This window comes from Microtus oregoni, unplaced genomic scaffold, assembly GCF_018167655.1.
Source record: "Microtus oregoni isolate MIOR12 unplaced genomic scaffold, Mior012 000013F_ref0000133, whole genome shotgun sequence".
Lineage (NCBI taxonomy): Eukaryota > Metazoa > Chordata > Mammalia > Rodentia > Cricetidae > Microtus > Microtus oregoni.
The window spans coordinates 30920852-30939549 of record NW_024543072.1 but is presented as its reverse complement, the minus strand read 5'-3'; the positions used below and the strand labels follow the sequence as shown (position 1 = coordinate 30939549).

Genomic DNA, 18698 nt, shown 5'->3' with positions numbered 1-18698 from the left:
CTGTGACTTAGTGGTATGGTTCGTGCCTTAAAACCATTCATCATATATTCCACCAGTAGCAAGGTTATCATTTCTTCCCCTCCCCCCACTGTATTTCAATAGAGAAGAAGTCTAAATCTAGACAAAAATGCTAACATCCCTAGAAAAACATTAGGTTAGGCTACTTGAGTTTCAATACCTGGCTCCTATTTTCCTTATTTGCTAAGACTGGAAACGACCTTCAGCTAAGTCAGAGAAGCCACACTAAAGGCCTGGGTTAAAGGGTCTATATTCATTCTGTCTTACCTAAGCAGATGTTTGTTTCCAAGAGACTGTCCACTATTGTAAGGAAGTCTACTTCTCAAATCTAGGGGAGTATACTATTTTTCTTATACATTTTTTATTCTCTGGCAAAGGTCCAATAATAATATTGCTTGCTTTTCTTTTCACATTAATGTTAGAGATTCTACGTCTACATAATTTTTGCATTACGTATCTTTCCAAGTCAGTAGGCATCTGTTACAGTTAATGCATGTTGGAAGAAGGGGGCACTCAGTGACATTTCGTGAAACCATTCCAATATCATCAGAGTGGCATGCTAAATTCCTTCTCCCAGTCAGTTGTTAGCTGTAGAGTCAGAACATCCTAAGAAAGCGTTTACAATTCTTTCATTCAAATAGTTCCATTCATTGACTCTTATTAAAGTTCCTGGGTTGGGAGGAAAATGAGAAGAAATTGCCTAAGTTGGAAGAAACAGCATAGAAGGTGCAGGTACTCTGTAATAAACGTTATCCATCCTGTGGTTTGAAAGAAAATAGCCCCCAAAGGCAGCAGCAGTATGAGGAGGAATGACTTTGTTGGAGTGGGTGTGGCCTTGTAGGAGGAAGTGTGTCACTGTGGGGGTGAATTCTTCTTTGCTCACTCTGTGCTCAGTGTGGTAGACAGTGCACTTCGTGTTGCCTGCAGATCCAGATGTAGACCTCTCAGCTGCATCTCCAGCATTATGTCTGCCTGCATGCTGCCTTGCTCCCCACTATGACAATGGGCTAAACCTCTGAAGCTGTAAGCCACCCCAATTAAATGCTTTCTTTGATAAGAGTTGCTGTGGTCATTGTGTCTTTTCACAGAAATAGGAACCCTAAGACACCCATCCAGAGGGAGCCTGATCCTCTTTTTGTAGTGTTTTCTAATTTTTCTCTTCCTCTGGTTGGTTTCTTTTAGACTTCTTGACTTAACTAGAAACGGTCTCACAAGCATTAAGAACTTACCTTGTCCTTTGAAGGCTTTCACTGGTGGATTGTACAAAACCTGAAAGTCCAATAAAAACCTTCAAGACCCTGCCATGAGGCTCCATCAGGCCAGACTACAAGCTGGCTCTTGGAGGGTTTCCTCACCTGGGAGACTGTGATGCCACACTTCTTGGCTAACTCCTCTTTGGCTTCCTCACTGGGGTAAGGGTTGCTGAGATGGGAATAGAAATATTCGTTCAGAATTTCTGTGGCCTGCTTGTTGAAATTCCGTCTCTTCCGCCTTCATCAGGAGAAAGGGAAATGGAGGAGAAAGAAGGCTGTTAGAGGAACAGAATAAGGTCGGCTTCTAGAAGATACATCTTTGAGCAAAGGGAGAGTTCAAGGAAATCTGCAAAAGGGGGCTGGATGCTCAAACCACTAATCATGATTCCTCTGTATTTCACACACTGGAGAAGAGAACCAGGCACATTTATATACTCAGGTCACCTTGGGTTTGAATCCTAGACCAGCTAGACATCACCTGGCTGTCTGCGGAGGTTCTCCCTAAGAATCTGCTTCTGTAACTGAATGAAAAAAAGCTCCTGGGTAGTATATGAGGACCATACAGAGGGAGAACTCAGTGGAACATCTGGCACCAGACAAACTCCAGACTCAGGGGTTGTACTCTAGGCCTTTCCTTCGCGGGAATGAACTCAAGCCATTCACCCCACCTGCGAGGTAGATGGGGTTACTCCTATTCAAAGATGAAGTAGCATGTTCTAATTCACACAGCAGGCATGCTATGGAGACAGTTCAGGTCTGCCTGGCATCAGAACCAGGCTCTTTGGTCTATACACGTTGCCTCCTGGCAGCGACACCGAGGCTCTGTAGCCCCGGGTTAAAAATAAGCTGTCATTTTCTCTCCATTCTGTCCCCATGCAAATGTGTCCAACGTTTAAAAAGCCATCTGGGGAAGAGGGCAAGAAGCTGGCTGGGGTCAATCCTCAGACTATCTGACCTCCCTCAAACAGAGAGAGATGGCATTTCTTCATCAGGAACAGCTGCTAAATGGTAAAAACAAAAGCTCACAGAATTCTTCCTCATACACAGGTTGCCAAAAGGAAGAAGACCATTTTTCTTTGCATAAAAGCACTTTTCTGCCTTAAAAAATAAAAAGAACTAATTGAACAACTTTCAAGGGAGAATCACTTTATTGCTTTCTTTCTGCTAAGGCCTGTGGGTAGTTGGATAGTCTCCTGGAGGACTCTGGGCTCTCTGTAGACCCGGTTTTCCCTCTTTAAAGTGGGTAAAGCCTTCATCTTTAAATTCCCTTTATTAGCATATTTACCTGCCTTGCCTTTGTCAAAGCTGTTCCTTAAGGAAAAGAATTCCAAAACGTACCTGGTTATACCAGGGCACGGTCTTCCAAATTTAGCCAACAGAAAGCACTGGTGGCCTCGCTAGACTGGAAAATCAGCTAATACTGTATTTTCAGGGTCCCTCTTGGATTAATTAACACAATCACATCCCTGATTTTACCGGATGAACACCATCTGCCCACAGGTATCAACCACATCTGTCCAGATTACGCCAAGCCCAAGTCACTCTCCCAAATCACGCTGAGTTTCTGGGTCATCCAGCATCAGAAACTGGACAGATTGGATGGAACAGCCGCAAGATAAAGGAGGTATATGTGGAAAGTCCTTGACTAATGGAAATTCAAAGAAGGTGGCCTAGTGGTTAATGTGCCTTCTCTTGGTTTGCCTTCCAAAACCCTCTCTCTGTCTTTCTTACAGATTGTTGTTTTAGGCCTGGCTATCTGGACCCGGAATGCTTCTGAGGCTGGGAGAACCCCCAATCCTTCATCCCATTATTTGTAATTAGCATTACAGTGTATTTTTTGGGACTCTTCCAACTGAGCTCAAAGGAAACCTCTCAGGAATGGGCTTGTGGTGTGGGGATGGTGCAGACAGCTGTTGCTGGCTCTCCGGGTGTCATCATCACGTGCGACCATCCCTCGGTGGTCTTGTCTACTCGGATGGACTGGTTTATCACTTCTCTCAGGAGCTGTCTTAATCTGTCTCAGAAATCCGGTGATCTGGATTTTTTTAGTGCTTCAGGCAACGTAGTGAAAATAACTCGTGTCTGAAGGTAAGGTTGAGAGTGGAGACAACTGCTTTCCTTGCTTTCGTGGGACTGGCTCGTGGGCCAACATTTGAGATCTCCATGCAGTCAGAAGCAGTGATTGCTGAGGATTGTGTGTGGGGGTGGGTGGGGTATAGTGTATAGGCAGTTTGCCTGCACATGTCTATGTATATGTACGCGTACTGCCAGAAGAGGGTATCAGATCTCCTGTTACAGCCAGTTCCAGCCAGTTCCAAGTCTTCAAGTGGTACTGGGACCCAACCTGGATCCTATGGAAGAGCAGCACGCATTTTTAATTATTAGACCATCTCTCTCCACCAGGATCTTGGCTTTTAACGTAAGAAAATGTGGATGCTTATTGACTATCACAACATTTTGAAGACAGATTCCTGTCTGATTGTGGTCCATGGGAGACTCTTCTTTCTTCTTTTCTAAAAGAACCATGATAACGAGAAGCACAGACTCCCTCTTGCTGCATGCCTACCCTCATCTGGTCCTGGCCCCGCAGCAGGTCCCGACAGTGCTGATCTTCCACATCTATCTGCCCCTTTGTTCCATTCCTGATGTCACTGCTATTTCTGAATGATTTAGATGAGCCAGTGCACATCACAGCACTGCTGACTAATGGTGTCAAGTGGTGTTTTTGTGATGAGGGAATGTTCTGTTTGTGTTATCCAGTACAGTAGCCATAGTGACCTGAGGCCACCATGCAGCTGATAAGTGCCTAATAGCGCTACAAAAAAAAATTGGCATCCTGATTTTATATTTTAATTCAGAGTCAAATGGCCATTAACTCGTCATGCGCCTTTAGACTGATGTTGCCAGAAACCACTCTCAAACAACCAACATGGAAGAGAGGAGGATTTAGGAGACTGCAGAAACACTAGATGACTACAAAACCCACAGCTTGCTTTAACTCTGTAAGATAGTCATGTCTACCTTCAAACAAGACCAGCTTCCTGTCACTGATCTACAAGGTGTGGACTGTATTTCCTCCTCTGGTTGTGCTGGGCCCGTCTGAGGGCCAGAGAGGTCAGCAGTGGGTCACTTCAGAGTCTTCTAATTTAGCACATCCTCAGCAGAATCACCATAGCAACCTTCCTAAACCAACACTCTCTCTACTGATGTCACTAAGCTATAAAATGGATAATATATACTAATGTTACATATACATATATCACACCGTTATATAAATTATATTTATTCATATATTAAAGATAATAATATTTAAATTTGTTAAATATAAACATACATATTGGGTGGCCTAGGAATTGCTATCAGCACTATACTGAAATTACCGAATGAGTGTTATGTGCCAGATACTATATTTATTTTTCATATTACCTTTCATGTTCTCATGTATAGAATCATCCCCATTTTATAAATACAAAAACTGAGTTTGGGGGACGATGAGTCACTTGTCCATGATCACAGGGGTCATTTACCCTGTAGCCAGAACTTGAATCCAGTGTAATTACAGAGTTTGTACAACACTTTCTCCTAACCCTTCCCTAAACAACTTTGTTCCATAAAAGAAGGGATTCCAAACCTCCCTGGTGCAGCTAAGGTTTTCAGTGGTTCACCTACTCATCGGTTCTCACTTTCCCCAACACTCTACACACTGCTACACCGTTTTGTTCAGCAACATTATGGATGTCCTCATTAATCAAAGACCCTGTGGCTTGCAGGTCAGTTCCTCTACCTCTTTAGACTGCCTGGTATGTTTCTCTCTCACACAGTGTTTGCCACGGCTTACATATGTCTGCAACTACAAAGCAAATTCCTCAAGGGCAGTAGCCACAGCTCATTCCTATTTGAAACCTTGTGTCTACCACATAGGGAGCTCTTGGGTAGGGATAGCTGCTGAAGTCGAAGGAGGATGCTCTGTGTTGCTCCTGTCACTCATTCTACCCCACAAGCATCCTTGTCTTCTGAAATACAAGATGTCTTCAGTTTCCTGGACCTTTTCCCTTGTGGCAAGAGTTGGTAAGCGGATGTTCTTAGGTCTGACATGCAGTTCTATGCTTATCTGCAAGTGTATACCCATGAGATCATGAGCTATGAGAAGGCAAGACACATATTTATATATTATATTTGCTATTCCAATAGCTAAAACACCATCTGGCCAATACCAGGAGTCTAATTATAAGCATAAGTAACTCTACATATAGGGTCAGATTGCCTGTACTTTATTGATGTCTTTTCCTTTGCTTTGGACCTGTTTATAGTAATTCAGGGCACAGTCCGGGAGTACATTTCTAAGCGCCTGTGTTAGTATTACAAACTCCAACCATGTATTATACAAAAAAAAACTTTAAAATTTTTACTTCGAAACCACTAGATGTTTACATTTCTCCCCCTTTATTCTCTTTAAGAGAAACACAATGTGTAATACTGAATAAACCAAGATGGACAGCCCATAGTATGAGACACACAAGGTGATATTACAAATGGATAAACAGAATTTTAGGTTCAACTTTGCTGGCATCCTTATATCAGTGTAAGCTAAGGAGAAAGGCTCCAACCTGAGCTGGAGATAACTGGGCCAAGAGCTCAGCTAGAGAGGGGTTCTAATGCCCTTGCCCCTGGTATGTGTGATACCTTCTTCAAGTGACTGGGATGGTGATCACAATGGGGTCTCACCTTGTGACTAGGATAAGGCTTTAGCAAGCGAAGTTTGTCTTGCAGGCCTCCAGGAAGAAAGGAAACAGTCAGATTGTGAAATGCTTCTGGAGAGGGATGGCCTCCACAAACCAAAGCTCTCTAAATCCCACAGGGAACAGGGTTTACTGCACCTGAACTTCAAATGTAGCCACAGCCTCTGTAGATCCCTTGGTGGGAGCTTTGGCTGCGGACCCAGCCGAGCTATACCCAAACTGTAGGCGACCAGGAACTACGAGGTGATGGAAGTGTATGGTTTTAAGCTGCTGCATGTGTGGTAATGTGCTATACAGTCACTAACAGCTAATCCGAGGCATGTCCCACCGTAAAGGAGAGTAACAGTCATTTCTACACACCTATTAGACACAAAGACTAATCCTATTACTGAATCAAGTCCTCTTTGTATTCCATTTGTCGTACATGAAATCTTATTTGATGAGGCCCTGCCCGTCAGATGAACAGTTTGGGGGTATAGGATGGGGGCCAGGTGGAAACCCACAGTGAGTGCTGAATATCTTCCTCACAGGGGTTGGCTTAGCTCGCTCCTTCAATGACTGGTAGAAGATTAGGTAAGTTCCCTAACCAGGAAGTTATTAATTTTCGAACTGGGAAAGCCATTTGCTTCACCCTGGGCAGAAATTGGGGGTGATGTTTTGCCAACAAATACAGTCATAGAAAGAGATGAGACCACCAGTGACCATAGGGCGGTCGCTTCCATTTTGAATATTGGGGCGGAAATGGCAATCTGAAGTTTTTTTACTCAAGTAAGAAAGAGACCCTGCCTTAGAGTGACTGCCCTTCTGGTTCCAAATGGCAGAATCTAGGCAAAAGAAATGGGCACAAAGCACAGCTAGTCCTGTGTCCTTTTAGAATCCGACCTTCAACTGGGCATAATGGAATGGATGCAAAGAGAAACCCATATAGACAAAGGATCTGTTTTGCTCATTTCTCCAGTTTGTTTTTTTTCAAAAACGAAAACAAACAAGAATCCAACCAACCAACCAATCCAACAAACAAACAAACAAAAAAGTCTAGACCCAAAGTTTCTTTTCTTTTCTTCTTCTTTTTCTCCCCCCCCCCCCACCCCAGGATCTGCCAATGTAAATAGCAACTCCAGCATTTTAACTAAGGGAGTTACCATGGGGATGCAGGGAACACATGCAGCGTGGTGGCGGCTGCGGCACAGAGGAAGGACCAAGGCAGAAGCCACCAGTCACTTACATTGTGCAGAGTGGCTGCCTTAAAGAAAGCAGGCTGGCAGCAGGCCACTGGGCAAAAGAGACAGTGGGTTCTGCTAGGGGGGTTAATTTTGCCTACTCTTATATCCCTACACCCAGACAGGAAACCTTTATCTTTTAAGATTTAATTTTCATTTTGATTACATGTATGTGTTGAAGGTTTTGTATGTGACTATAGTGCCTACAAGCCTGTAGAAGTCAGAGGGCTTTGGTTCCCCTGCTGTTTAAGTTACAAGGGGTTATAAGCCGCTCCTGATGTACTTATTGGGAACAGAACGCAGGTCTTCGCTGGGGGAGTTTGTGAACTTAATTGAGAAGCCATCTCTTCTGCCTCATCCTCCTCTTACGTTCCCTTGACTACAGGATCCTATTAACCTAGAGGTGTATCTTGCGGACTAGCATTCTCATTTTGTTTCTCATGCAATCTAAAAACACAGTGAGAAGTGGGGGTGGGGCATGGGAGAAGATGCTGGGGACTTCTAAATAGGGCCATAGACCATGAGAGACTCTACCACTGCGGAGAGAAAAGGCAGGTGGGAGAGCTGAATAATGCATGCTCTCAGAGAGGAGAGCAATCCTGGAATAGCCACGAATCCTTCAGTCTGATTTAAAGGAACAAAACTATACACATCAAGAACTGGTATGCTGACCGTCACATACTAACACTCATTAACAGAAGTCTTACAGTAAGGGTGTTTGCAGGAATTGTCCAGTCACAACAGACGACTAACTCAAGAGGGTTATAAGGCATACCTCCACTACAGGAAGCATTTGTTAGATCAGTTGACAAAATCCTTCTTCTAGATAAAGGGAAAACTCTGGTTAACACTGTCTTTGAGGCTTGAGAAGAGAAGCCAAGGGCTCAAATAAATCCACTGGTCTGCAGAAAAGAATTAAGAACTGGTTCTCAGTCTGCTTTCAGTTCTCACGCTTTTTTTTTTTTAAGGGCCATTCTATTTGGAATTCTTAAGTAAGGTCATGAGCATCACCGAAGCCAGAGAGGAAACATCATACTAACCGAGACCCTATTCTGTCACCTTCCTGCTACTCTATGTTCAGGGAAGCGTGTGGTGACCAACTGGGGACTTAGAGCCCATAGTACAGTATGCGTGGTGATCTCCTAAGAAATGTCTTGAATTCAATGGAGTCTACCCTCTGTCTATACATGGAGGGAAAGAGCCCAGCTTTCAAACACTTAGAACCCAGCCCTCTTGGAGGAAGTATCACTATGGTCTGCTAGTTAAGTGACAATGAGCACACGGCTATGACATGTCCCTGTGACACAGGGACACAGTGCTTTGTAACAACAACAACAAAAATCCTGCCTGGCCTTTCATTGTTACCAGAGCTCCTCAACCAGAGAGGGATATCTGTAGCAATAAACATTATCTCCTGCAATCATGGGTTTCCCCCCCCTTCCCCCCCCCCCCCAGTGCTATAGGAAACCAGCAGTCTCCAGCCTGGGCACCTCAGACCTTAGAACGGCATTCAGGCTAGTGTTTGGTCAGCATTCAATGTAGTAGAATTGGAGCTTCAGAGAGGGCTAACTTGTGAACCTTGACCCTGCTGCATCAGGATCTTTCAAGACCTTGATGACCTTTCAGGACAACCCAGAGACTCACCTAGCATCCAGAAACCGGGAGCGCAGGATCATGACGGCCTCGCACGTGCTCTGCTTGAGCTGCATCTGGATGGAGCTGAACTTGCGGTGGATGATGCTGACCATCCTCTCGATCTCCTTCGGGGAGATGGGCCTGGTCCGGCTTTGCTCTCGAAGGAGGTTCATCACGTGGGTGGTGAATTCATTGCATGCCTACGTGGCAACACAGGGAATGTGGGGTGAGCTGAAATTCACGGCTTACCAAACAGAGTCCACAACGTTCAGTTGGGGCAATTTTCTAGAGACTTGTACAAGTGAAGAAAAGTAGGAGATTTGATGGCATTTTATCAAAGCTGATAGCTAGAATAAATGGTTGTCTGGAAATTCCTTTTCTTCCCAATGGCTCTTGCTCTACATTTTGGCCCTGGTTTTGATGTCTTAAGGGAAAATAAAATTCTGAATCATTTTAACATCATTTTTTCCTGGATTTTATGACCACGAGAGGGGAGATACTTAACATTCAGCCCTGCCTTTTGGCCCTATGTTAAGAGTTGAGAGACTTGGGGTCGAATACATCATGAGCTTTCTCTGTCTTGTTCATTATCCCTGACATGGTAGGACTTCCAAATATTCAATTTGGGGATACATAGACAACCAAGAGTTGAAATCACAAAACAAAAAGCGCTGATGACTCTTCCCAGAGATCTCTCATTAACTGGCTTTGAGTTTTATCTAAAGAAGCCCTCCTGTGCCTGGTCTACACACAGGCAATCGGTCCCCAGCAACCTTATAAACAGAGCACGCAATGTGGGTTACAGGGTCTAGCAACCACCCCTGGAGGAGTAGACAATCAGTCAGCCATGGAAGTCGAAGTGGAAACCTAACCACTCCACGTCTGCATTGCCTCTGTGCTCCAGAGGGATGAAGGGACTTTCCCAAAGGCACACGGGAAGCCTGGGAGGACCGAGGTGTGACCCAAATGCTTCCTATCATTTATGGGCCTGGGAATGGAGAAGCTGAACTCGCTCTTCAGGAAACCGCTACCCACTCTTTCGGTTATTAATACTTAACATCCATAGTCTAGTTTCATCAGCCGAACACTCAATAAAATATCTATTCACCGATTAACTCGCAGCAATGCTGTAAAACTGTATTAGATTTGTAATGAAAAGAGCAAGATGGTGCTTCGAGAACTTCCAGTTAGGACTCAAAGGACTCCGAGTTTAATATGAAGAGCAGAAACATGCTCGGTATCGACAACATTGCATTGCTGTGCTTTTCTACAATAAAGCTCTTCATAAGTGCCAATAATGGAGCAGCAATAACAAGAACCCACACTCATGGGCTATTTACTGAAGCGTTCTTTGAGTTTGGATGACCAAAGGAACATGGGCAGAGGAAAGCATCCACAGTGGGAGGCCTGTTTTGAACCCCGCTCCTGTGAATATTTATACAAATTCTTGCGTTATCAAAAGGCACATCTTCTCTGAGAGATTTAATTATTCTTCAACCCTCTAACACATTAAATGGTACCCATGTTCTGGTTCATAGAGACCAGGAAATGGGCTGAGTGACATGCTGCCTGGGTCCCTGCCAGCTAGACGTACTCAGTAGTGGCATTTGGGGAGGCTCTATAATGTGTCTGTGTTTCTTTCCCTTTGTCAGCTAGGATGGAAATCCCCTACCTAAGAACACGCCACAGAGACCTGCAGAGCTACAAAGGCCAACAAATCTGTGTCTTCATGATTCCTTTAGAACACAGGTAACCTAGGGGCTGGGGAGACCGCTCAGCTGTTGAGAACACATGCTGCTTGCAAAGGACCTAACTTTAGTTTTCAGCACCCTCATGGCAGCTACCAACCATCTGTAGTTCCTGTTCCAGGGGATCTGATACATTTTTCTGGCCTCCTTGGGCACTGTGTACAGGTGGTGCACTTCCAAACAGTCAGGTAAAACATTTATACATAAAATAAAGTAAATAAATACAGAGGTGACTTAGCAATCCACCATATTATCCTGATAGAGCAAACTTGTGTGGGCTTCACGTCTGCCTTGCTGAAATAAATGTGATAACAAATGTCCCCCTCTTTATGCTGCAGGAATGTGCTGAAGGAAAGGCCACAGATGGGTCTATGTAGCATTCTCCATTCAGAAAAGTGTTATTGAGACACGGATCTGTTACAGTCTTATTCCCAAGCCAAACCCAGACTCTGCAACTGTACCGCAAAGAGAGGGAATTAAAACCTGGCAGTGAGCTCCCAGGACTTCCAAGGCCCCCACGACAGAGAAGAGATAGAGGGCTAGGCTCTTAGCCAGCCCACAGTCATCCTTCTGAGGAAACAAAGCAATCCGCTGGGCTGCAGCATCCTCCTCTAGGGGACTCGCAGGGAGCAGGAGCTGCAGGCTAGGAGGTTTTGTCGAATGTACCAGCTCTCAGCTGGGAAGCCGCAGCGCTTGGTTAATAATAATGTGTTTCATTACTGTGAATCAAAATCCTCACAATATCTGGTATTTAGTTGGGGCATTTTATTCCAGGGCCTTTTAAGCTTCGCAATGGGCAGACAGTGGAGCCCTTATACCTACTGCTAAGGCGAAGCGAAACAGCTGCAAAACATCTGGGAGAACACAAAACTGAGGCTCGGGGTTTCTGAGCTTGTCTTTGATGGACAGGACCGAATGGTCTAGATTCATCTAGGACCTGAACTGTCTAAAATGACCCCTCAATTCCCCACCATAGCAATGTCAGAAGCTGGGCTGCTTCTGTTAGGTCAAGTGCTCACAGTGTAGAAGTAAGGTACATATTTGAGGCTAAGACAAACTAGAACCCTCAGGGTCTGGTCATCTCTGCTGTGGACTATTACAGAGAACTACGATGAAGAGTTCAAGCCACCTTGTGGGGTAGGAGGATTTCTACAAAGAAGTGTCCCAAGGAGGTTGCCCCAGGGTCTCTGGAGTCCTCACAGGAAACCTCACAAGGTCTAGATTTTGGCTGACATCCTGCATGTTATACAATCCATCTCCTTCCTGTCTCCTTCCACCTGAATGTGGCACTGGTCTCACTCACAAAGGTAAGAGGAATCCAAGAGCCCCTTAGCTGTGGACTGTTGTTATTCCACCCCAGTTCAGCACTGGAGAGTTACACTCCAGTGACATTGTTTATAAAAGCTGAGGAATTCCCCAAAGCAACAAGAGGGTCATTTCTCTAAACAGACCTTGGAATAAGACTGGGTTTTTCTGATACCATATTTTTTTTCTAATCTGTTTGAGTATGTCAGCTTTTACCTACCTTAGCCACCATCATGATCTGCTTCGGAAGTGTTGCATCACTATCATTTAATAATGATGAAAGTTTCTAGAAGCTTCCTTATTTAATAATCTCGGGATAAAATAGTAACCTGCCTGTTGGGTTTATTTGGAGGGCTGAGGGTGAGGGAAGTTATTGTGTGTGGTTATCTGTTATCAATATACAAAGAACAAAACAAAGACAGCAAAATTAACAGTAACAACTATGAACATGGAGGGTGACATTTTACCTGACTGAGGTTCCCTACTTTTAACAAAGCCCCCATGAGGAACTGTTACAGAAAAATGAAGAAGATGGATCTCTCAAACATACCAGCTGAAAGGTTAACAGCGCCATCGCCTTACAAGCAGCTATTTATTATAATTAACAAACTAATTTCAATAAATTATTAAGCATCCAGAATGTGCTAAGCAGAATTCACTTCTCACCCAGAAACTGCCAACATAAATAAGGAGACATGACGCTTTACTTCCTAAATCTAATAAATATATGAGACAAATCGACCACCGCTACATTTGCATAATTTGCTGTGCACTCGTGGGGCTTTCCCCGAAGTTCTTCACTTCCAACATCTCTATGATTTAGAATAGGCAGGAATCCATGAGAAGTTTCTAGAGGGAACATTTCTATCACTAGCCTGGTGCCAGTAGTCCAGCCCAGGGAGGCAACAGGACATGCTTGCCATTTGATGTTGACTGATGGCTATACTTCCTTTTTCCTAATGAAGTCAGGTCTTCTTTCAATAAGAGTCTAAACAGGCATGTAGGGCAACCTCTATTCCTTACTGGATGTGTGACCTCAGACACATGTTTAACCTCTTACATTCCACCTTCTTTGCCTGCAACAAGTAGTCCTATGCATCCAACAACAAATTGGTAAGGAAGAACAAGGGCAATTACATTGGCCCTGATGTCTTGCAAGTGAGTATGCTATTGGAAGGGACTCCTGCTGCCCAAATGGTCACCCACTTTGGACAAGGATGGGAGAGGGACAAGGGGGTTTCAATGGAGAAATCAATTTTGTGCTGTCTGCATTCCAAACAAACAATAAAGCCATCTTTCAACACCTCCAAGTCTAGCACACGTTGCAGTTGTGTGATTAGAGGGAGCTCTATTCTGAGCTCCTTTCTTGCCTTGCTTATTTGGCATGAGTTCACCTAGATGTCAGGTCTAGGCAGGTTTCTAGGCAGAGCCCAGACATCCTGGAGAAGGTGGAGTAAGAATTGCACAAATAAGACAAACCAAGAAGAGGCCATCCAGAGACCTTGTTAGAAAAGGCCCCACACGCATCTCCTAAAGTTATCCCACTAGGTTGGGGCAGAGTCCAGATTCAGGATGGTCCATGTGGGGAAAAGCATCAAGATTAGGCAAAGCAGCTTATCTCAGACTCTCCTGGGACCCGAGAGAAGTCTCCATGAGCCAACAGTGTGTCAAGAACATGTGTCCTCTTCCAAGGAGGTACAGGGCAATGACTCGCAGTTCTTAACATGCTGGTTTTTCTTTTCCTTTCTTCAGCCTCAGTTACACCCGTCTGATGGCCAAATTTCACTATGCTTAACTGAAGGAGGCAGAGCGGTTCCTCCTGCGTGAAAGAGTGGACTTGGTGGGTATCCTCCACTTCAAGGGTGGGCAGGAGTGCAATAATGAAACTTTCTCCACTTTAAATTTTAAAATGTCCATTTCTACTTTAAAATTTAAATTTTCTATTAAGTTTGCATTTGCCATCTACCTAGGCGGTCGTATGTAGAGTGCTTTTTCTTTTTTTCTTTTCCTTTTTCGGGTTCATAAAAATAGCAAAAGAAAATCTACTCCATAGAAAAGACATCCTATAGAACCCAGGTTTAGCATAGAATCCAATGGTGACAACAAATGTGTTTGTTAGCTAAATAAATGGAGGAAAGTTAAAGGACTTCTGATAGAGCACTATTGATCACAATGGCTGGAAAATTAGCACTGATATAGCAGCCCGAATGTATGGGGGACAGGAGGGATCTTCCCTAACCAGGGAGTGTACCGCATCTCTGGACGGTGCTTTGTGTCTCAAAGCCATCATATTCTTTCTTTCTTTTTTTTTTTATTTTTATTTTATTTTTTTTTTTGGTTTTTCGAGACAGGGTTTCTCTGTGGTTTTGGAGCCTGTCCTGGAACTAGCTCTTGTAGACCAGGCTGGTCTCGAACTCACAGAGATCCGCCTGCCTCTGCCTCCCAAGTGCTGGGATTAAAGGCGTGCGCCACCACTGCCCGGCTTCATCATATTCTTTCTATCAGAGGATGCCAACAATCTGTCACAAATCTATAGTTCTCTATGAAACGCCTGCTTCTCCTTCAGGATACAGGATGCAGATAAGAGTACATTTGATTCAGCTGATCCTAGCATGGAAAGAAAGGTCAGGTACAAGTGTCCCTTTCCATGGGATTCTCGGGGTATCCAAAGAATGATGTTCCCAAGGCCAAGGGAAGCTAGCATGTGCTGCAATCAGGTTGTAACTCCGATAATGGCCCATGCATTGGGGGACCAGGGAGTCCCTCTGGGCACATTTCCACATCCCTCAAGTGGTCTGGAGTTCCAGGCACAGGGAATTCCTCTCATTGATCATGCATATTTCTTAAGGCCATCATTTACAATGTCATGTTGTTTAGTGTCTTGCCCAATGTAAGGCTTGGGCTTTACCTAGTTGAGACCAGGGTCTTGAGGGAATTCAAGACTCAAGGATCATAAGCCTCGACCTCCGGGAAAGGACTAACCAAGGCAGGTTTGCAAGCGTAAGCGGCAGTTTGTTCTCCCCTTCCTCGGCCAAGGGCCGGCGTGAGGGTGTGTGGTTACCTGCTCATACTTCTCCAGCTCCGTGTGGTAGATTTGTCTGATCTGTGACAGTTTGGCTCTGTAATCGGAATGCTCCACTGAGTTGTCTGAACCTGCGCCCCCAGAAGCTGCTGCCGCTGCTGCCGCTGCTGCAGAACCTCCTCCTTTCTCGGGCCCTGCCACCCCCTCTGCTAGCAGCATGTTGTCCAGTCGCATCAGCTGGGGATCTGTGGGCTCTTCTTCTTGGGCTCCCCGAATACTCAAAACTACAGAGAAAGACAAAAGAGAAAAAAGTTTTAACAGCAATTCAAGGGAAACATTTAACAAGTGCAAAACATAAACCCCGCTGTGTTCCTCGGCTACACTGGCTTCCGGATTACCTGCCATAGGGCCTGTGGAGAAAGGAGGAAGGGCTGGACAAGACCTGAGAGGGTGAAAATGTGGAAAGAGACCCTTGCTTTGCTCCAAAGAAACTCTACTTAGACAAAGTCTCTAGAATAGGAGACTGGTGGGAGGAAGGGGGCATGGGGAGACAGTGGGGGGACATGGGGAGACAGTGGGGGGGGGGACATGGGGAGACAGTGCCGTGGTGTGTGGAGCTTTACTTGGGGAAGATGAAGTTGCTGAAAGTCCAGCACTGTGGTCATAGCTATAATCCCAGGAACTGGGAAGATCAGGGTTCAGAGAAAGAGAGAGAGAAAGATTGAGATTGTATTTGTATGTTACAAGCTAGATTGGGCTACATGAGGCCTTGTCTCTACCCTCTCCCAAGAGAGTCGGATGATGGTGGCAGGTCACACAACCATGCAAATCTAGTGAATATTGATAAACTGAACTCTACAAAAGAGTCAAACTTCCCATTATATGTGCTGTATCACAATCAGTATCAGACTGCAAACATTAATTATAACACAATAGGATTTTTTTTTTAAACTTCAAACTGTAAGGTTTTGAACAACAACAAAAAATTTCTTCATTTCTTTCTTTAGATTTCTGTTTGTGGCTTTTACTCTGTGACTGTCTTTGTAATATTGAATTAACCTATATTTTCATTTCCAAAATAACTTCAGCAGGGTAAATCTAGTTCATGCAATTAAATCTTGAGACCTTTTCCATGGACTAGCTGAAGGAATAAAGAGTAGTCTAGAAAAATGGGAAGACAAATTAACCCCGGCATAGGGACATGCTGGTTTTAAAACTGAGATCCATCTGTTCTGGGTGGCGAGCTCTCGGTTCTGTGCACAGCCAGGGTGTGGTCTTTGTTACGAGACGTTTTCAAGGATTCAGCAACCCCAGGGCTCTGGTAGAACCGAGTTTCAGATCTAACCCCGGCTGCTTTTTATGGAAACACCACAACTTTGTGGGTGGGGTGACTTAGACTGAAACAGATGAAGTGATCCAGCTGCGCGTCTCACAAGAGACATTTCTGTCCCTCTTGCACATAATCTGCCTTCAAATAAACAAACCACTCGACTAAATCCAGTTGTGGCATCGGCTGCCAAGCCTTTGCGGAGAGACAACAGGAAGACTGTTTTCAATGTTGAAGAAAACCGAAGAGAATTCTGGGAGAAGCAGAAAAGGAAGAAAGGACTTAGAAGACGAGAAGAGGGCCACTGCTCGGGCCTTGTTTAGGGATGGAGGTGACGTCCCAATGGACAGGCAAGGACCCTGAGAGTGAAGAACTGTTTGGGGGTACCAAGAACTTCCAGTCTCCTAGGTAGTCCTCCTCACTCCAAGGGCTGTGTTAGGGATGGTAGGAATGAGCTCAACATAAGGAGATGCAGAGATGAAGTCAGCCCCTCACAGGAGATGCCCGCATCACTACTGGCTGTGCCCTCATGCCCCTGGCTTCAAAGAGATACCATCCTGGTGAATTCATTCTGAAGGAAATTCTAATGATGCCTGTTCTAGGAGGACAACTACAGCAAGGCTTTCATCAAACACTGGGAAGTAGGAAGGCGGTCACAGGTGGTGGCGGAGATTATAAGAGGCACTTCTCGATGAAGTAGAAAGGGAAGGAGAAAGGACGGAGAGATGGAGAGGAGAAAAGAAGCCTAAACGTGCACACCGCAGCATTTGCGCACCCACAAGTCTTTCCCTTCTACACCACAAGTCTTCTTCCCATACACAAACCAGGTTGCTACAGCGGGGATAACAGAAGGTGACATGAGGAGAATGAGTGAAAACTCATTCTTGTAGGCTCAAAAGTTTCGATAGAAAACTGTCCCTTGGGGTGACTGTTAACAACATGGCCATGTTCTTCTGGGTGGTAAACATTTCACTCAGATCTCCAAAGTTCTCTGAAGAACTCAACATGGCGGGCTCTGAACACACTGAGGAGAATCTAACCTTCTTTGTGGGGTCTCAAAGTCCAGACAGCCTCCCTCACCTGTTCAATGAAGGTATGAAGGCATCACTTGTAGGGTTTATAGGTGTGTTTCTTGGCATGGAGAATTTTAATCACTTTATCAAAAAGATATTTATGAGCCACTTACAAATTTCAAAAAAGAAATTACTTCTGAGCCATTAAATACTGGAGTTAGATAGATACCAGCCTGACTGAGCTCTGACTGGGTGCTGGGAATTAAAACCAGGTCCTCCAAAAGAGTGGTTCATACCAGTGAGCCATCTCTTTAGCCCCCACAAGGCAATATTCCCATCCACTTTCATTTGTTTCATTCATTCAACACAGAACTTACTATAGGCCTTTGACTGATCTCAAGCTCACAAGGCCCCTATTTGGCTTCCACTGTATGCTCAAGTTACAATTACATCTCACTACACCCTGCTCTGAAGCCAGTTTTCTGGCTCTAATGTCAAATACATTCCCTTCAGCAGAGGTCAAAGCAAACTCCCAGGGCTAAGAAAACTTCCTACCATGCTAAGGATGATAACATTTGGCCAGGTGCTAATAAGCCTGAAGGTATTCTCCTGGTGACTCTGCAGCCAATGCTCCCTGGACATGGCCCATCACTAAGAGATGATATCGTCTGTTCTCATCAATGACAGTATCATCAACAGCAACACCATCATCAACAACACCATCATCAACAACAGTATCATTGACAACAGCATCATCAACAGCATCATCAAAAACAGCACTGCCCAAAAGAACATTATCCAAAAGTCAGCCCTCCCAGACTCTTCCTGCCCAAAGCAATGTCTGGTACTCCCCTTCTCCAACAGAGTAGGTGCCAAAGATGGCCTCCTAAACTCCCAACTCACCCTCTAGCAAAACCAGTTGTGAGAGACTGGCACCCACAGAACACAGAGCAGGTAGGTGATCATGAGGAGGTCGGCACTATTGGGTCCCATATGCCTGATATTCCCTGAGACGATTCTCTGGGTTGGAGTCATGCCCCGGACTCAGTGCTTTTAAACAGCCAAGCTCCTCCTCATAAATTCTTCTCAAACTAATGAATATCTTGCTTGTCCTTGACATTTTAAATATTTTAAATAAGATAAGGAACTCCCCAAGGTTGCTGCGGGAGAGACAGAGTCTAACAGTGCTAATGCTTATCCAGAGTGGAGGTTTTAGGCAGACAGTGCACTGGGGTGCGCTGACTCCTGCATGGGGAATGAAGATTTACCTAGGGAGGGAGTGGGATAGGCAACGATAAACGTGCTTAGTTTTTACATCATAAATGCTTTCAACAAATACTCTTTCAAAAGAAATTTGGGTTTGCTAGAAATATATAAATAGGTTCCACCAGAAATTTGAAAATAAAAGAATGAAAAGG

General features: G+C 44.6%; 1 protein-coding gene across 6 annotated transcripts in view; it reads right to left on the bottom strand.

Moving 5' to 3' along the window:
* Pbx1 (PBX homeobox 1) overlaps window positions 1-18698 on the bottom strand; it is a 310086-nt gene that overhangs the window by 71319 nt on the left and 220069 nt on the right. For all 6 annotated transcript variants that reach the window (XM_041662260.1, XM_041662263.1, XM_041662262.1 and 3 more), the window contains 3 exons: window positions 14980-15224; window positions 8875-9065; window positions 1374-1509 (listed from right to left, as the gene is read on the bottom strand). In XM_041662260.1, coding sequence (XP_041518194.1) covers window positions 1374-1509; window positions 8875-9065; window positions 14980-15224 — 572 coding nt within the window. The remainder of the gene's footprint in view (window positions 1-1373; window positions 1510-8874; window positions 9066-14979; window positions 15225-18698) is intronic.